Genomic DNA, 16,763 nt, shown 5'->3' with positions numbered 1-16,763 from the left:
ACCCTGGCCTCCAGTTTCTGGATCTGCTTCTTCCCGCCCTTCAGGGCCAGCTGCTCAGCCTCGTCCAGACGGTGCTGAAGGTCCTTCACCGTCTGCTCCAGGTTCTTCTTCATCCGCTCCAGGTGGGCGCTGGTGTCCTGCTCCTTCTTCAGCTCCTCGGCCATCATGGCCGCCTGTTAGCAGTGAAACAAAACCGGTTGAGAGCTGGGCTGGCGCATCGGGATTCAAGTTCGAGCACCACCGTGTTGCCCTCTGCTCACATCCGTGATGGCCTTCTTGGCCTTCTCTTCTGCGTTGCGGGCTTCCTGGACAATGTCTTCCATCTCTCCCTGGATCTGGGAGATGTCTGTCTCCAGCTTCTTCTTGGTGTTGATCAGGCTGGTGTTCTGTTAAAATAACAAATTTAGAAATATTTAGTATATGAGAGCAAAGTTGGGATGCCAGACTTCTAATGAACTCACAGGCTAGTTAATTAAGTAATTAGTATCCCTCCTTGTTCAATAAGTTATCTGAGATGACAATATATTTTTGAACAACAATCAACTTCGGATGTCACAGTACAGATAAATATTACTAACCCACAAATATTAAATGTTTTAAACGTTATCCTCCATAAAACACTGTGAGTACATTCTGAGATAAAGCTACGATATGAGCAAGAATTTCATTTTCATTCCTTTGTGTTTTTCACTCTTCTGTTATACTCACTTGGGTGTGGAGGAGCTGGACGCGCTCACTGGCGTCCAGGAGCTCCTGTTCTGCGATTTTCCTGCTCCTCTCCGTCTGCTCCAGGGTCGCCCGCAGCTCCTCGATCTCAGCCTGCAGCAGGTTGGCCCTGCGCTCCACCATGGCCAGCTGCTCCTTCAGGTCCTCCTGGCCTCTGACGGCATCATCCAGATGTAGCTGAGTGTCCTGCACAGAAAGAGGCAAAGACTCTTACTCATGTTCCAATGAAAGTGAATACAAATTTCGGGTCATCGACACATCTTGTTCTCAATAACTTAGAGTATGGTTAGAGAGAAAAAATGAGAAAGTCCCTTTAATGACATTCTCTGTAGCCTAGGGTAGCAGATCTACTCAAAAGAACATGATGTTATATTTTAGATTGTGAATCATAAAAAAATACCATGGCCAAAGCTACAAAATTTTGGATCAAGAAAGCATCCTCAGAGATGAGCTAGTCTAATGATGTTGTTTTACATATATTAAACAAGTGTAGATATATGTATTTTAAAAATATGTGTATATACTTATATACATTATACAAATGAGGTTCCTATAAAGTGATTTGTGCAGTGTCTTCAGCTGACAAAGTGAACTTTTCTTTGACTTTTCCAGAAGCAAGCTATTTTTCAGCTGTGTATTTTTCAGCAGTGTAAATTTTCAACTGATTACCATATTATTTAGGTTTACGGCATATAAATTGCACAGTTACACCTTGACTGCATGACACCATGTGTGTTTATCCCAGTGTACCTTCAGTATTCCTTGTGTGTTTCTAAGATTCTTTATTGCCTCTGCAGCCTGGCGGTTGGCGTGGTTCAGCTGGATTTCCATTTCATTGAGGTCTCCCTCCATCTTCTTCTTGATCCGCAGGGCATCATTCCTGCTCCTGATCTCAGCATCCAGGGTGCTCTGCATTGACTCCACCATTCTGAGATGGTTCCTCTTTAGCTGATCGATTTCTTCATCTTTCTCAGCAATTTTCCGATCAATCTCAGATTTCACCTGGTTTAACTCTAGCTGGATGCGAAGGATTTTGCCTTCTTCATGCTCAAGAGATCCCTTTTTAAAAAGCAACATCTAGGTTACTCTTGGTTCTCAACCCCCTCAGGATCTTCCCAGGTATAATCTGCAACTGGCCCTTGGGAGGGCAGGGAGAGACCAAAGAAAGAGGCAGGCCACTCCAGCTTGGTAGTGGCTATTTAATAATAGCAAAGTGACTTGGGTAAGAGGCTTGTCTTGAATGGCAGGAAGCAGAATGAATCGTGCCTCTGCCCACAAAATTTTAAAAGTTTACAAAGAGGCCATCAGTGGATTTAGTCACGTGTACCGTCTAGGTGTTCTCAACACCACACCACTGTCTCAAGGCTGTTTGTGGAGCAGCCCCTGGGAGCAGGAAAGGCAAGCGGAACCCACATTCCAAGGACAGGGGAGGTCAGTGGGTGTCACGTCTTTTTGATGATGTTTCCCAATTGATACCTGAAGAGCTTGTTGTTGTTTGTTCTGCACATTATGATGATTTCTTGAAGGCGTTAAAAAATGCACAAACTTTCATACATCTTAATTTAGCCTGTTCTGCATTCCCAAGGAAATTCAGTATTTCTCACTGAATTAAGGAGTTATCCCCTGCAGCTTTACCACATGACAGATCTCAGTTGCTATTAATTTTTCCATTTGTTTATAAGACATAAGTGAGCAAACGAAACATGTACCTCTGCTTCTTCCAGGGCAGCCTGTAGTTCACTCTTCTCTTGATCTATTTGTTTCTTTACTTTCTCCAATTCATGGATATGCTTTCCCCCCTCCGCAATCTGCTCCGTCAGGTCAGAAATCTCCTCTGTAGGTTCATAGTAAAACACCAAATTCAGTTGAGAAAAATGAAAACTTGAAAAGATGCCTCCCTGCCATTTTGGAAGAAGAATTACAAAGACTCACGCTGCAAGTTCTTGTTCTCTCGCCTCAGGGTTTCCAGGTGATCCAGGGATTCCTCGTAGGCATTCTTGACCTTGAACAGCTCAGTGCTGAGAGAGCGGGACTCCTTCTGGGAGGCCTCAAGTTCAGCCTGAGCCTCCTCATACTTCTGTTTCCACTCTGCCAGGACCTGGAAGTACATCAGAACTAAGCCTCTGTAATCAAGAGTCAGGCCACTTTCCCCCAAGAAGCTGGTCATTGTGGGCCACCTTGTCGAAGTTCCTCTGCTTCTTGTCCAGGGCCGCACAGGCCGCGTTTGTTCTCTCCACGTCGATCATGAGGTCCTCCACTTCGTTCTGGAGCCGTTGCTTTGTCTTTTCCAGAGAGGCACATTTGGAATTCACGGCCTCCACCTGTTCCTCCGCATCCTGCAGCCGCTGGGCCAGCTTCTTCCTGAAACGTTGGTCAGTGCGGGTGACCAAGAGCAGAGTTGAAGCCACCACAGTGAACTTAATAAAGCTGCTGACTAGGAAAGCATGCTTTCCCCAAGAATTTTTTGCTCCTGTGTCCACAAATTGTTAAGGTTTCCTAAAATGTCTTCTCAGTACCCATTTTGTCTCTTTAATTCTCCCTAGTGAAGTCTACTCTTTATCTCTGGGGTTGCCAAACATACTCCTGAGCCAGGCCTTTTTGTGTGCATGGTGATGGTAATGTGTGTGTGCGTGTGGGAGAGAGATGAAGAATGAGTAAGCGCTTCAGCTGAGTGAGCAAGGTGAGGGTGTGAGAGGGTGACGAAGTGACGGCCGTGAACAGGAGGCATGTCTTCAAAGATGCTAGTGCTGAATAGCATCGTAAAACATGTGTTCACATGGTCCTCTTTATGGATGAAACTGGGGCCCAAAGTGACATGTCTGAGGGCATATGATTAATGACTAATGTTCTGGGTCTGAAGCCCCAGACAATAAATATTATTCCATAATCACATTTTCCCCAAATACCTTCCTTCGCCAGCCCCCTTAACTCACAACCTCCCCCAGCCCATGCTCTTATCTGGAGTGCTCCCTCTGGAAATGCTTGCCAGACCCCTTCATTCTGCTTAATTCTAACAACTACCAAGCTATATCCAATATAGAGAAGTTTCCTTCACTGGGAACATAATGATTATTGCCTTTCCATGTGTAACTCCCATGAGTTTTATTCCATTAAAACTGTACATAATTAATGAATAAGTTTATTGATACTGGTTGTTAAATAATGACAGAGTATGATAGTCTCATTCTGAACTTCTAAATATTCCAGGTAGGGATAAACTGATTATTGCTAATTATAATATTCATAATAATGTATCAGACAGCCTCAGTGTCTCCATTTTTTCTTATATTGAAGGAAATTCTACTCAGTTCGTAAAGGATATGCTGATAATTTTTGGTTCATTTTGTTAGAAAGAAATTTAAGATATTTTTGTAGTAAACGAGATTGTGGGGAAGGCTGTGGTCTTGGCCCTTTCTTCAATGGACATGTACCAGTTTATAAAGAGAAAATGGTGGTTTCCACCACTCTGTAATCAGATAGGCTGGTATTTTTCACCTATCTTCATGTCTGGAGTATTGTTTCTTTCATTATTTTATCTTCACTGTTTTTAAACTTCTCTTTCTGTCCCCATCACTAAGACCCCGTACTTGGCCTCCTCCAGCTCCTCTGTGCGCTGGATGGCGTCTGTCTCGTATTTGGTCCTCCACTGGGCCACCTCGCTGTTGGCCTTGGACATTGACCTCTGCAGTTCAGCCTTGGCTTCCTGCTCCTCCTCATACTGTTCCCGCAGCAGGTCACAGTCATGGCGGGCTGATTGCAGGGCGTGGGCCAGCGCATTCTTGGCCTGAACCAACCAGAAAATGTGCATTGTAAGTTTATGTTCTGATCATTGATATTCTCTAAGTGAAGCTCAGTTGTATGTCATGCTGCAAAGTTCGAGGGATTGGAAATCTCAGCTGGAAAATTCTCACCTTAGACTCCTCTTCCAGCTGCCTCCTTAACTCCTCAATCTGTTGTGTAAATGCTTGTTTGCCTCGTGATAGCTGAGACACCAGAGCCTCTTTCTCATCCAGCTGTCGTGAAAATTCACCTGGGAAAGACAAAACATGAGAGCTTTAGTTCTGTTTTCTAGGTGCCAACTAGTTTACAGACTGCTGTAACATCAGAACTCTTATTCCATGATGAAAAGAATAACTCAAGAACTTTGATATGGTTGAGGTGTTATTTCTTTTTTTTAAATGTGAGCTTTCTTTGATATTTCAGGATGGATATATATATACATATATATATGTGTGTGTATATATGAATAGATTATTATTTTTTTTTAGTAATGCCACGACAGCAAATATCTCAGTCCAGGGCTTAATTTTCTTCCAGTTATAGCTTAGAACCATACTTTTTACCATCTCCCAGTAAAAAGGAGAAGGAATGACAAATCAGTGATACTGGACACATGTGGCCTGAGAAGTGATGGGCATCCGGTGGGCGCTCACAAGTGGAGGCCCACCTTCCATTCTTGGCCTCTGTGCGCATCGGCTGTGCACCTGCTGACCTGACTCTGTGTGTAGGCGCGCCTTCTGGGCCGAAAGCTCGTTGATGAGGCGCTGTTGCTCTTCTTCCTTTGTTTTCACTTCACTGAGCTGGTCCTCCAGTGTGTGGCACATTTTCTCGAGGTTTCCCTGTGGTGGGAAGTAGGCAATGGGAAGAGCAGATACTTTTATTTGTGAGTCTGGATTTGGAGAGAACTACTTGTGGAAAGGAGCTGAGTTTTATGTACTTTTCTATCTACTCCAAAGCCCTGCATGGTGCCTTGGATGTAGAGGCACATAATTTGGGCTAAATGAATACACATATGATTATGAAAATTAGGTCATTTCCTTTTGGAAAATATGAGCATCACTTAAATTCTGTATCCTGTAGAGTATGGTTTTTAGAGAAAATTTTTTTTCCTGTAATTACATTCTTTCGTGGTCATAGTGACAATATTTAAAGTGGTTTCTACAAATAAGATAGGAACACTGAAGTGATTCATTTCAATAGAGTGATGCCTAACAGACGTAAAATGAGATAACATTGAAAGTTCGTACAGTTAGATTGGATATAGTCATATATAAACTCTATAAAATGAAAAGGAGACAAGTTAATAAAAACCTTGGCCTTGGAGACGGTCTCCATGTTACTGGCCAGGTCGTCGATCTCCATCTTCAACTCGCTCTTCTCCTTCTCCAGCTTCTGCTTGACCCTCTGTAGGTTGTCTATCTGCTCCCCCAGCTCGGCCATGCTGTCCGCGTGCTTCTTCCTCAGGGTGGCCGCCGTGGCTTCGTGCTGCAGGGTGGCCTCCTCCAGGTCCCTGCGCATCTTCTGGAACTCGGCCTCCCGCTTCTTGTTCATCTCGATCTGGGCGGAAGTGGCCCCGCCGGCTTCTTCCAGCCGCTCGCTGATCTCCTCCAGTTCCCGGGAGAGGTCCGAACGCTGCTTCTCTGCTTTGGCCCGGGAGGCCCTCTCTGCCTCGATTTCCTCCTCTAGCTCCTCGATGCGGGCCTGGGGGTGGTGAAAAGCATGCACTTAGCTTCTCTGTGTGGTAACTGTGCCTCTTTGAGCCAGACTTTTAGAAATACCAACTTACTTGCAGCTCCTTGATCTTCTTCTGCAGCTGAATGCCCAGGGCCTGTTCATCTTCAATCTTGCTTTGCAGATTGCTGATTTCAAACTCTTTCCTTTTTGGAAAGTTGCAAAAAATAACAATTGAGTGTATACTCACCACCAAAAGCAAGTTCATAAACAGTTCTTCCATGCTTACTTTTTGAGCTTCTCATCAAGTTGTTGTTTTTCATTCTCAATGTCCATTATGGACTCCTGGGCCAACTTGAGGTCACCTTCCAGTTTCCTCTTGGCCCTTTCCAGGTCCATGCGGAGTTTCTTTTCTTGCTCCAAGGACCCTTCAAGCTAAATATAAATCATGTTTAGTGTAAAGGAATGCTTAGCTTCCTTTCGAAGAAAATAATTTCTTCAATAATCCAGGACTTACGTCATCTACTTGCTGCTCGAGCTTGGTCTTAGCTTTGGTCAACGTATTGACCTTGTCCTCTTCTGCCTGTAGGTCATCCAGGGTCTGCTGGTGGGCCTCCTGGAGGGCCTTCTTCTCCTTGGTCAGCTTAGCGATGGTTTCGTCCAGGCCTGCCATCTCTTCCGTGAGGTTTTTCACCTTGAAAAATTAAAGAAGAAATGGTATCTGCTTTAAAGCAGGTTTACTAGGCTGGCGGAACCTCGATATGGTAGAACAGAATGTGATTCATACCTTGTTCTCTGTGGCATGCTTCTCCTTTTCAACCTTGGCCAGGGTCAGCTCAAGGTCATCGATGTCTTTCTTGAGCTCTGAACACTCGTCCTCCAGTTTCCTCTTCTTGGCCGTCAGCTCAGCGTTGATCTCCTCCTCATCCTCAGCTCTCTCAGTCACCTCCTTGATCTTGGCCTCCAGCTGGATTTTCGTTTTGATCAGCTGATCGCACCTTTCCTCTGCATCAGCCAAGCTGTCTGCTTCCTGAGAAGGGATAATAGGCATTTTTAGATTGTAGTTCTTTGGACATTTTCAGATTTTATTAATATTTCAAAACCATATAAGTGAATTGTGTTTTAAAGCCTTAGGTTACTTTTTGTAAACTTCCCATCATCTAGGAAATATTTATTGGGCACTTATTATGACACTGGAGATTTTTTTTTAATTTAAGGAATTTAAGTCATGGTTCCTGATGAAATTATGATACAGTTTTATTTGATAATGATGCAGTTCAGGACATACTATGCCAAAATATGGCACCATGGCATATTGTGTACCATAAACTGAAGGAGTTTGAGAAAATGGAAGATGCAGGAAACCCACTCTGACCTCCTTCCCTCACCCTAAAACAGGTCATTAAACTCCCGTGTAGAAAGTGCCCTTCCTGTACTAGTAGGAAAGAAGACATTCTTATCACCAGAGATGAGAATTGGGGGCCAAGAAGGCTGTATAAACAAACCTTGTTAAACTAACCCTTATCTTTTTAGTTACTTTTTCACCATTTATTACTCTTAACTCAAACCCCTTTGTCCTGTCAAATCTTTACAAATTTATTGCCTGTCTAAAAGATATATAAGCTTCCTGCTCTGCTTATTTCTTTGGGTCTTCAGTCTCTTGCAAAGGCTCCCATGTACATGTAAAAATTCAGTAAATGTGCATGCTTTTCTCCTGTTAGTTGATGTTGGTTGCTTTAATTTTCAGACCCAGCCAGGGACTTTAAGAGGGTCCAGGAAAACTTCTTGTTCCCCTAATGATGACCTATATTTAATGTGTTGGTATATAATTTCAGATAAGTCTCCTTTCTTTCTTTAGTATTTATTTCCAGAAAAGTTTAGTGTGTAAAAAACAGACAAAATGGTCAGGTATCCAGCAGGTTGCTAGAGGGAGGGGTAATATCAGGAAAGTAACTTAAAGGGAAGATGTCTTACAGTGACAGAGTAGGTGGGCATCACAGGAAACACATGGAAGAAATAAGAGGCACTAAAAATGTTCAGAGGTGGTGCTTAAAGAAGTACCAGGTGGGTTTCTCATAAGTTAGAATAGAAACTCTGTGGGAGCAGGGGCCATGCCTCTTACTTCAAGTTGTATCCCTGGTGCTTGGAACATTATTCCGTATTTATTAAATGTGGAGACTTGACAGAATGATGTTGGAAAGAGGTCATACTATTCTCAGAGGAGAGGAGTATGATTGGAAACTGAGGTATACCTTGCAGTTAGCACCTGGTTCTCGAAGGTGTGATGAGCCTCTTGTCATTTTGGAAAAACTGTTCAAAGTCACAGTGCCAACCCAGGTAGGTACAGACAGTTCATCTTTCTTTACATCTTCTAGTGAAAGGCCCTAAACCTGTACGTCCAACTGGACCAAAGTAGATGTTCTTCTGAGCTCAGAGGACTGTAGGACAACTCTCAGTACTCAGGTAGTGGGTCTCAGTAGCAAACTGAAAGTCTCTGGTCATTTGCGTCACAAAAGTGGGTTAAGCAGTGGTGTTTGATCAAACATTTCTTCCAGGTCTTCTGGGTGTTTATTGGGACATCAAGCAAGAATGTCAACCCTGTCTCTCATGCTTTGGATAAAAACTGACACTGTCTATAGAAAGTGTTCCCATTATCCTTGTCATGATCCTACTCTTTCAGGTACTGGAGAGTTTCTAAAGATAGAACTGTCAGGGAAGTTGCCAGAATACTGGTTTCAAGTGAATGTATTTTCATCATGATGTGTCCTCCCTCTTCACTGTGAATATTGTTCTTTTCACTGGTCTAATTTGCTCTTCTCAGTAGGGAGAATCTTGGGGAGCAAAGATCACCTCATTTTTTGACCACATTCTGCTAGGAAAAACACTAGGGGGAAAGGGAAAATGCTTTTGTTTTTCCTTTTAAACAGCAAAGAATCCTACTGCAGTGCTTTGTGGTAATGTTGTGTATGGGATTGTGTGGATCTTCTATGGAGTTGTGAGTTAGGAAAGATTGATAGTCCCTTAGTGAGGTGGAATCTAGACCTTTCTCTAGCAATTGCTGAGCTGAAATTTTCGCATCAGATTGGGTGCTAAACAAATGGGTTCTGATACTCACAGCTTGGACCTGGAGTTGCAGGTCATTTTTCTCTTGCATCAGAGCTACCATCTTCTCCTCAAGTTCTTTCCTTTTTGCCTCTGACTTCGCCAGCTCTTCCTTGGTCTTCTCAAATTCTTCCTTCATGTTGGCCATCTCCTTCTCAGTCTCGGCGCTCTTGAGGAGGGGCTTGATCTTGAAATACAGCTTCATCCAGGGCCAGTGCTTGACGTTCATGAAGGCGCGGATGTTGTACTGGATGCAGAAGATGGACTCTCTGTGACAGAAGCAGAAACGTTCCAAGTCAGGTTCTCACAGGAAGCAGAGTGAAAAGGCCTTGGCTGCTGGGGCTCAGTAAAATATCTCTGTCAATACCTTCTCTCCACCATCCTCTGGTACTCCACTCTGGCCAAGAAGCCTCTGCACCTGGCCTGGGTTCGGGTAATCAGCTGGGCCAGCTTGTCGTCGCGCATCTCCTCTAGAAGCCCCAGAAGACCAGCTTTGAAAAAGACCTGTGGGGGGGGGGAGGATTTGCAGATCAGAAACTGTACATAAACTTCAAAGGGACACGGATAGCATCGGGTGGGCTTTAGAGACCATTACCTTGGTGTGACCAAATTTATACTGGGTGTGGTCAATGTCGATGGATGCAAGGAGCTTCTCAGAAGCCTTCTTGCTGTCAATGAACTGCCCTTCAGGGATTGCACTTGCATTTAATACCTTGTATCTGTTTAAGTAAATAATAGGGTTTTTTTTAAGGTGGTTTATGATGACACTAATAGCAGATAAACATTAAATGACCTATTTAGAAAATTGGAGCTTTAAAAAAAAGTATTCTCCTTTGTTCACAGGAAGGACTTCCTATACGTAGTTGGTCAAACTAGCATCAACTGTCTCTTTTTACCCCATTTCACCTTCCTGCACAGCTGTAGCTTTCCTTTCTGCCTCATCAGACCTTGTTCTCAGGAAAGGATTCTGTGATCTTATTCACACCAAGATGTAGATGACCAATAAAATGTAACATGTAACCAGCTCCCTGGAGCTGCTGCCAGCCCATTATCCCCTTGGCCTCTTGTTTGACTCCCAAGATGGACTTCTCTAGGGAGGAGAAAGTTGCTGAGGAGCTGGTATGGTGAATGTTCTGGGAAACCTTGTGAAACTGGTGTGTGAGACAGAAAGATGAAGATAGGAAGTGACAGAAAAGGACCCACTGGGAGATATATACCTGCATGGGGGAGTTCCTAACTCAGACACCAATAACCATGTGACTTTGAGCAAGTAGCTTAATCTCCTTAAGGCTCAAGTTCATTCATCTATAAAAGGAGGTGTTGATAGGACTTACCTCTACCGACGTTTTGTAAAGATTAAATGAGATAACCCAAACAGATTTACACATTAAAAAATGATAGTTCTCATAATTATTGAAGTTAGTGTATATATCTGTGGGCTAAGCCAGGAGCTTGGTAAAGCCCATGAAAAGTCTGGAGTATAAAATATGTGGTCTAGATTATAAAGGTGTTTTGAGGCTTATCACTTTTCACTCTTTTTTTGTGGCAAATCAAAAATAACAAATAGAGACATATTTTTCACTAAATTGTTTTGCTTGCATAAGTATATTTATATTAAACTTTAAGATACACCGCAATTAGGAGAGCCTGACCTCTGTTTGAAGTCTGCATAAAGGATTCTGCTGGGGAATCCCTTCCTGCAGATGCGGATGCCTTCCAGCACTCCGTTACACCTCAGCTGGTGCAGGACAAGTTCATGCTCCATGGCCCCTACAAATATACATATTTATTCCACTGTGGAGATCTTTTTTGAAGGGAGGTGTGGCAGTCATGCTTTGTGCTTTCATTCTAGAGCTTCTTACCAGGAGTTTTGGTTTCATTAGGGATGATACACCGCACAAAATGAGGATGTGTGCTCCTGAGGTTGGTCATCAGCTTGTTCAAATTCTCCTGTGAAATCAGGAAAAATCCTGTTATCTCCAACTTTAATATGGTTATGAGTATTTGGCGGTGTCTATAAAATCAATGCCTATGGCTGAGTTGAATGACCAGCAGGAATCATTTTCATGTAAGGTAACACCTTGCCATGCTTCTCCTGACATGCAGGTTTCTCCTTAGTCCCTCTTTCTCCACTTGAGTTAGCAGGAGTTACACAGCCTGACACATGATCTTTTTCAAGCAAAGTCCTACTTCCTCCCTGGTCCATGGCTTTCCATAAACATTTATAAGGCCATTGCCTTCCCATACTAGCCTTCCCATACTGGTTTCACTTTCTCCTCCCAAACTCTCCATATTCTCCAGTGAGTACATGCATGCCTACATCATGATGGGGCTTTTTCTCATAAATATATCTGCCCTTTCAGGGCAGAAAGATTAGCTAAAGGGGAACAATCTACCAGTTGTAATCGAGGATTGACTGGACTAAGAACAAGGATGCCATATTAAGTTCCTTCTAAGCTAGCTGCTAGATTTTCCTTAGTTTCACTGATGATTTAGTCTCTCTGAGTACATGTCATTGCTTAGTTTCACGACTTGACTAGATTATGAATGGTAGAGTATTCCGTTTTACAAAATTTCCTGTCAAATATTCGGCTTTACTTGGCTTGTCATGAAAGACGAGCTAATGATTTCTCAGTAATTTGAACCTCTTCTCTCCAAAGATCGATGAACAGAAGCCATTAATCAGTGTCAGTCTTTCCCTAAGTGACTTGTGGAAAGAAGAGTCTGTGCTTTGAAAAACAGATTTTCCTAAAGCAACTGGGGAGTGTGAGACCCAGTTTTATCCTTACTCGGAAAAGGGCAGACACTGTCTGGAAAGAGGAGCCCTTCTTCTTGCCACCTTTCTTGGCTCCACCACTCGCCTCTGGAGAGAAAATAAGGGAAGGTGTCACTCAAGTGTATTTTTGAATTGGCAGGGCTGTTTTGTGCTTATTTATTGCCGACTTCTGCACACATCAAGGGGAACACTTTGGGGGACACTGCTGGCCTCTCTGTTGGAGCCTGAGTGACTCTTACCTGTCAACTAAGCTTGCATCCACTCTTCTGTGATTTTTTTTTCTACATTTTAAGGTGAAATGAAGGGATTCACTTCACTGTATCATAAAGGTGGATCCTTAATGTTAGGACACTTGGGGGACACAGTAACTTCAAAAATCATCAGTGGAAGCTAGTCTAGATAGGGAGAGCTCTGTCACTCCATTGTCTTAAATATTCCTAGATACTCAATATCCAGTAGATGTGAAGGAAGAAGCAGGAGAGAATCCAAGACACTGAGGCTTTTCATTGGTTGAGATCCTAATAGTTCCTCTCTGACCATTTGCAGTAAGGCCTCTGTCAGTGCTGGAGTGAGACACACATGTATGACTGCAATGCAGCCTATTTACTCAAAATGTGGAAGAGCAATGGGTCTGGCCCTGCCATCCTGAAACTGGCCTTGAGCTAACATCGCTTTTTGTAATACCTAGAGAAAGTGTTACAGTTTTGGAGCATTACCTGCGTCAGCCGTTTGAGCTCCAGAGAAGAGGTAAGCTAGAGTTTTCATTGAAGACTTCTGGTACAGACCGACCACAGTCTCATTCAGTGGGTCCTTGTTCTTGTCCAGCCAGCCAGTTATGTTGTAGTCCACGGTGCCAGCGTAGTGTATCAGAGAGAAGTGGGCCTCGGCCTTGCCTTTGACCACCTTGGGCTTCTGGAAGTTGGCGGACTTTCCAATATGCTGCTCGTACAGCTTGTTCTTGAAGGAGGTGTCTGTGGCCTTGGGGAACATGCACTCTTCCTCCAGGATGGAGAAGATGCCCATAGGCTGGATTAAAGCAAAGAAAAATGCGTGTAAGGTACACGTGAGCTGCAGCAGTGAGCTGCAGAGTAGACAAGACGAGGTTACTGAGTGGACAGATCAGGACACCTTCTCAATGAGCTCGATGCAGGCAGCCAGGTCCATCCCGAAGTCAATGAACGTCCACTCGATGCCCTCCTTCTTGTACTCCTCCTGCTCCAGCACGAACATGTGGTGGTTGAAGAACTGTTGCAGCTTCTCGTTGGTGAAGTTGATGCACAGCTGCTCCAGGCTGTTGAACTAGGGCGTTGCAAACACCAAAGAGCTCAAGTGAGTTTGGGAAACCCAGGGGGAATTCGGCAGAGCAGACACGAAGCGGAGGGGCCTTAACAGGGCCGCTTACTCCAACAACTCACATCAAAGATCTCAAAGCCGGCGATGTCCAGGACCCCGATGAAGTACTGTCTGGGCTGCTTGGTGTCCAGCTGCTGGTTGATGCGGGTGACCATCCACAGGAACATCTTCTCGTAGACGGCCTTGGCCAGGGCGCCCACTGCGTTGTATACCTTCGTGGACAGAGTAACGATTGTTGCCGTTACCAAAGACGTGTTGAGAAGGCTGGGGATGTGTGTGATTCATTGAGGCCGTTCACTTACCTGCTGCACAGTCTGGCCTTTGGTGACATACTCGTTGCCGACCTTGACCCTGGGGTAGCAGAGGGCTTTGAGCAGGTCAGCAGAGTTCAGACTCTGGAGGTAGGCTGCCTTGTCAGCAACTGTAAAGACACAATTCAGGCATCCTGTGTGACCTACTGTGGGCCCCACAAGTCATAGGAGCAGAGTGATGAGTGAATCATTTTATAGAAAGTCTGTATGGGGGTAAATTTGCATACATCCATCAGAAGCTCAGCTGTAAAGGAAACATGAATATGGAGTGGGCTTTTCGGCTCTGTTACCTTCGGTGCCATCTGGCTCGGCCTGCTCCTCACGCTGCTTCTGCTTGAACTTCATGTTCCCATAATGCATCACAGCCCCCGTGAGCTTGTAGATGGAGACTCTTTCATCAGAGGTGAAGCCCAGGATTTCGATGGCACTCTACCAGGAAAAATGAGAAGACAAAAGGACAGAAGACACTAACTTATTGAGGAGAATTTATACCTTATCTTTAACCACACCCAGAGAGGGGTGTTATTTTCATTCCCATACATAATGGATTAAAAAAAAAAAAAACACCCCTGCATATGTAACTTACATCTGTGGCCATCAGCTCCTCTTGGTCATCAATGCTGGGGACTGTGATCTCCCCTTGACTGACGAAGGCATAGTCATAAGGGTTGGTGGTGATCAGGAGCATTTCTGGGTACATAGAAGTCAGGGTATACATTTTACATTAGAAGTTGTTAATAAATGATTAACGTCTAGCGTATAAACTTAAGCTCTTTCTTACCAATTAGGTCTGGCTTCTTGTTAGACATGATCTGATAAAAAATGTGGTAGCTTCTTTCTGCCTTCAGCTGGAAAGTAACTCTAGACTTCTCCAGAAGATCTGCAGTGGAAAGTAGACACTGGTCAGGGCAGAAAAATTATAAAGTTCCTGGAGTGATTTTGGAACTTGGGGTCATTAGCTGCTTCTCACTGGCCCCTTGAGATTTCCACGGAATGTCCCCCCGAGGTACCACATATTGTGCCTCTGCAAACACCATTGCAGTTATTCTTAGCACCTCTGGAAAGAAACTAAAGCCTGCCTGGCCCAGGACATAGACATTTCTCATGCAGAAGATCCTTGACATTTAGAGTATAATTGATTCTCAAGAACCCCTGTCTCCCCAGGGTCTCTTCTCACTTTAAAATAGACCATTAAGAGCAACGTTTATCAAGGCTCAGTAGACAACTCATTTACCCTCATGTTAGTGTTTTCCTAGAAAAAGTTGAAATTCATTCTGAGGCTGGATTATTTCAGACAAGCCCAACGGCTCCCAGCAGTTCTTACGGAATCATTAGCTCATGACTGAGGATAAAGCACACTGTGGGCTATGGGTAAGACTGGCATTAACCATGGGCATGTTTGGCAGCAGACTGGTGTTTCACAGGCTCCAGGCTCAGCAGGAGCTGCAAAATGTTCCTCCAAACCATCAGTTGTCAGTCTTGGATTGTGTTGAGGAGGTCCTGTTACTCACATGTTTCAATATCAGCAGAAGCCAGTTTTCCCGTGGTACCGAAGTGGATCCTGATGAATTTACCCTTGCAAGTAAAAATGATGATGTTATATACCAGACTTGAAGCGCACGAGAAAGAAGAGACTGCAACGATAGTTCAGGCATGCTTTCTCGGGCACTTAAGGGCTGAGAAGAGCCTTCTGTGACCAAGAGACTCACAAAGCGAGAGGAGTTGTCGTTCCTCACGGTCTTGGCGTTGCCAAAGGCCTCCAGTAGGGGGTTGGCGCTGATGATTTGATCTTCCAGAGTCCCCTGCAAAGGCAAGCACGGTCCTCACCTCCGGGGCTCCAGACTTCCTGAGAGCCCTGACATCTTGAGTCTGACCCCAGACCCACCTGAATTTTGCCCGAAGTAACTTCCTCCTTCTTCTTCTCCCCAGTGACTGCAATTGTTGCAAAGTACTGGATGACACGCTTGGTGTTCACGGTCTTCCCCGCCCCAGATTCGCCGCTGCCAAACAGAGACCAAACATCCGTGAGGAATCAACCTCTGTGACGAACGAAAGTGCTTCCACTAGCAGCATTTACTACCTTATGCGTCGATCTTTATATGTCTTTGTCAGTTCATATTATTTCTGTTGCTCTCCACTGATAAGAAGTAGAGAAATCCATCCATTAATCACCTAACACATACTTCTTGAGAGCTTAAAATGTGCCAGGCTCTCTTCTGGGTGGCCTGGGGTTGAGGGGGCCAAAGGGCAACCACCCACAACTATGTGGGAAGTGAAACCGTTAGTAAAAAAAACTCTATGAAACAATTATGTGTTCTTCAGTCTCCTTAGATTAAAGACATGACTTAGGTTAAGTCTTTGAAGGACTGGACGTCTCTCAAGGAGGCCTTAAAAATGAGCTACTGGTAACATTCCCAAACGGCTCAGATGTTCAGGAGGTGGTATGTTATTCCCTTCCATGCACAGAGATGGGATTTTATACCATCTACTCTCAGGAAAGTTCTGTGTAGCCTTTAAGACTGGACTAGCAAATGACAAAATTTGGGGCATTGTTATTTTATATTCTGAGGTAGTCTAAGCCCTCCAACAAGCTATAAACAGTATCTATTTCCAGGCTGATCAGCCATTGCCTCAGTATGGGAAGATTAACTATTTTGTTTTTCTTTTTTGGTGTCTTTTTCCCAGTGCAAATAAACTGCCGGTGAGTCCCAGGATAGTAATACATACGTGATTAAGATAGACTGATTCTCCCGATCTAGAAGAAAAACAGCAGGCAATCAGCATATATACAAGTTACACAAACAAAACTTTCTGTGGGGACGGACCTGTGATGTTGAGTGTCTCACTTTAAATGGAGTTTTTAAATACATTATTGTCAAGTTATGTATGACATTATTCTTAAACCTCTTAAGTTGAGGAGAAACACAGAATGCTGTTATATCTTGAATTCCTTAAGCCGTGACAATAAGCATGTCCTGGTTTAAGACAAAGAGCGGGGGCTCTGGGCTGATGGCTCAGAGCCTGGAGCCTGCTTCCGATTCTGT

At 44.1% G+C, this 16,763-nt stretch overlaps 1 protein-coding gene across 1 annotated transcript in view; it reads right to left on the bottom strand.

The window, feature by feature from the left end:
- Window positions 1-16,763, bottom strand: part of LOC125926185 (myosin-4-like) — an 18,902-nt gene that overhangs the window by 932 nt on the left and 1,207 nt on the right. The window contains 30 exon segments of the mRNA XM_049635378.1: window positions 3-173; window positions 261-386; window positions 709-912; window positions 1,477-1,785; window positions 2,436-2,560; window positions 2,659-2,824; window positions 2,904-3,087; window positions 4,314-4,510; window positions 4,638-4,756; window positions 5,219-5,345; window positions 5,818-6,207; window positions 6,293-6,383; window positions 6,467-6,612; window positions 6,695-6,871; window positions 6,965-7,207; window positions 9,293-9,548; window positions 9,647-9,783; window positions 9,875-9,998; window positions 10,932-11,049; window positions 11,142-11,229; window positions 12,069-12,142; window positions 12,772-13,081; window positions 13,184-13,354; window positions 13,471-13,829; window positions 14,010-14,148; window positions 14,306-14,409; window positions 14,501-14,599; window positions 15,231-15,294; window positions 15,429-15,521; window positions 15,605-15,719. Of these exon segments, the coding sequence (XP_049491335.1) occupies window positions 3-173; window positions 261-386; window positions 709-912; window positions 1,477-1,785; window positions 2,436-2,560; window positions 2,659-2,824; window positions 2,904-3,087; window positions 4,314-4,510; window positions 4,638-4,756; window positions 5,219-5,345; window positions 5,818-6,207; window positions 6,293-6,383; window positions 6,467-6,612; window positions 6,695-6,871; window positions 6,965-7,207; window positions 9,293-9,548; window positions 9,647-9,783; window positions 9,875-9,998; window positions 10,932-11,049; window positions 11,142-11,229; window positions 12,069-12,142; window positions 12,772-13,081; window positions 13,184-13,354; window positions 13,471-13,829; window positions 14,010-14,148; window positions 14,306-14,409; window positions 14,501-14,599; window positions 15,231-15,294; window positions 15,429-15,521; window positions 15,605-15,719 (5,026 nt within the window).

Source organism: Panthera uncia, chromosome E1 (assembly GCF_023721935.1).
Source record: "Panthera uncia isolate 11264 chromosome E1, Puncia_PCG_1.0, whole genome shotgun sequence".
NCBI classification, from domain to species: Eukaryota; Metazoa; Chordata; class Mammalia; order Carnivora; family Felidae; genus Panthera; species Panthera uncia.
Note: the sequence above shows the minus strand (reverse complement) of the source record. Positions and strands in the feature narration are given on the sequence as shown.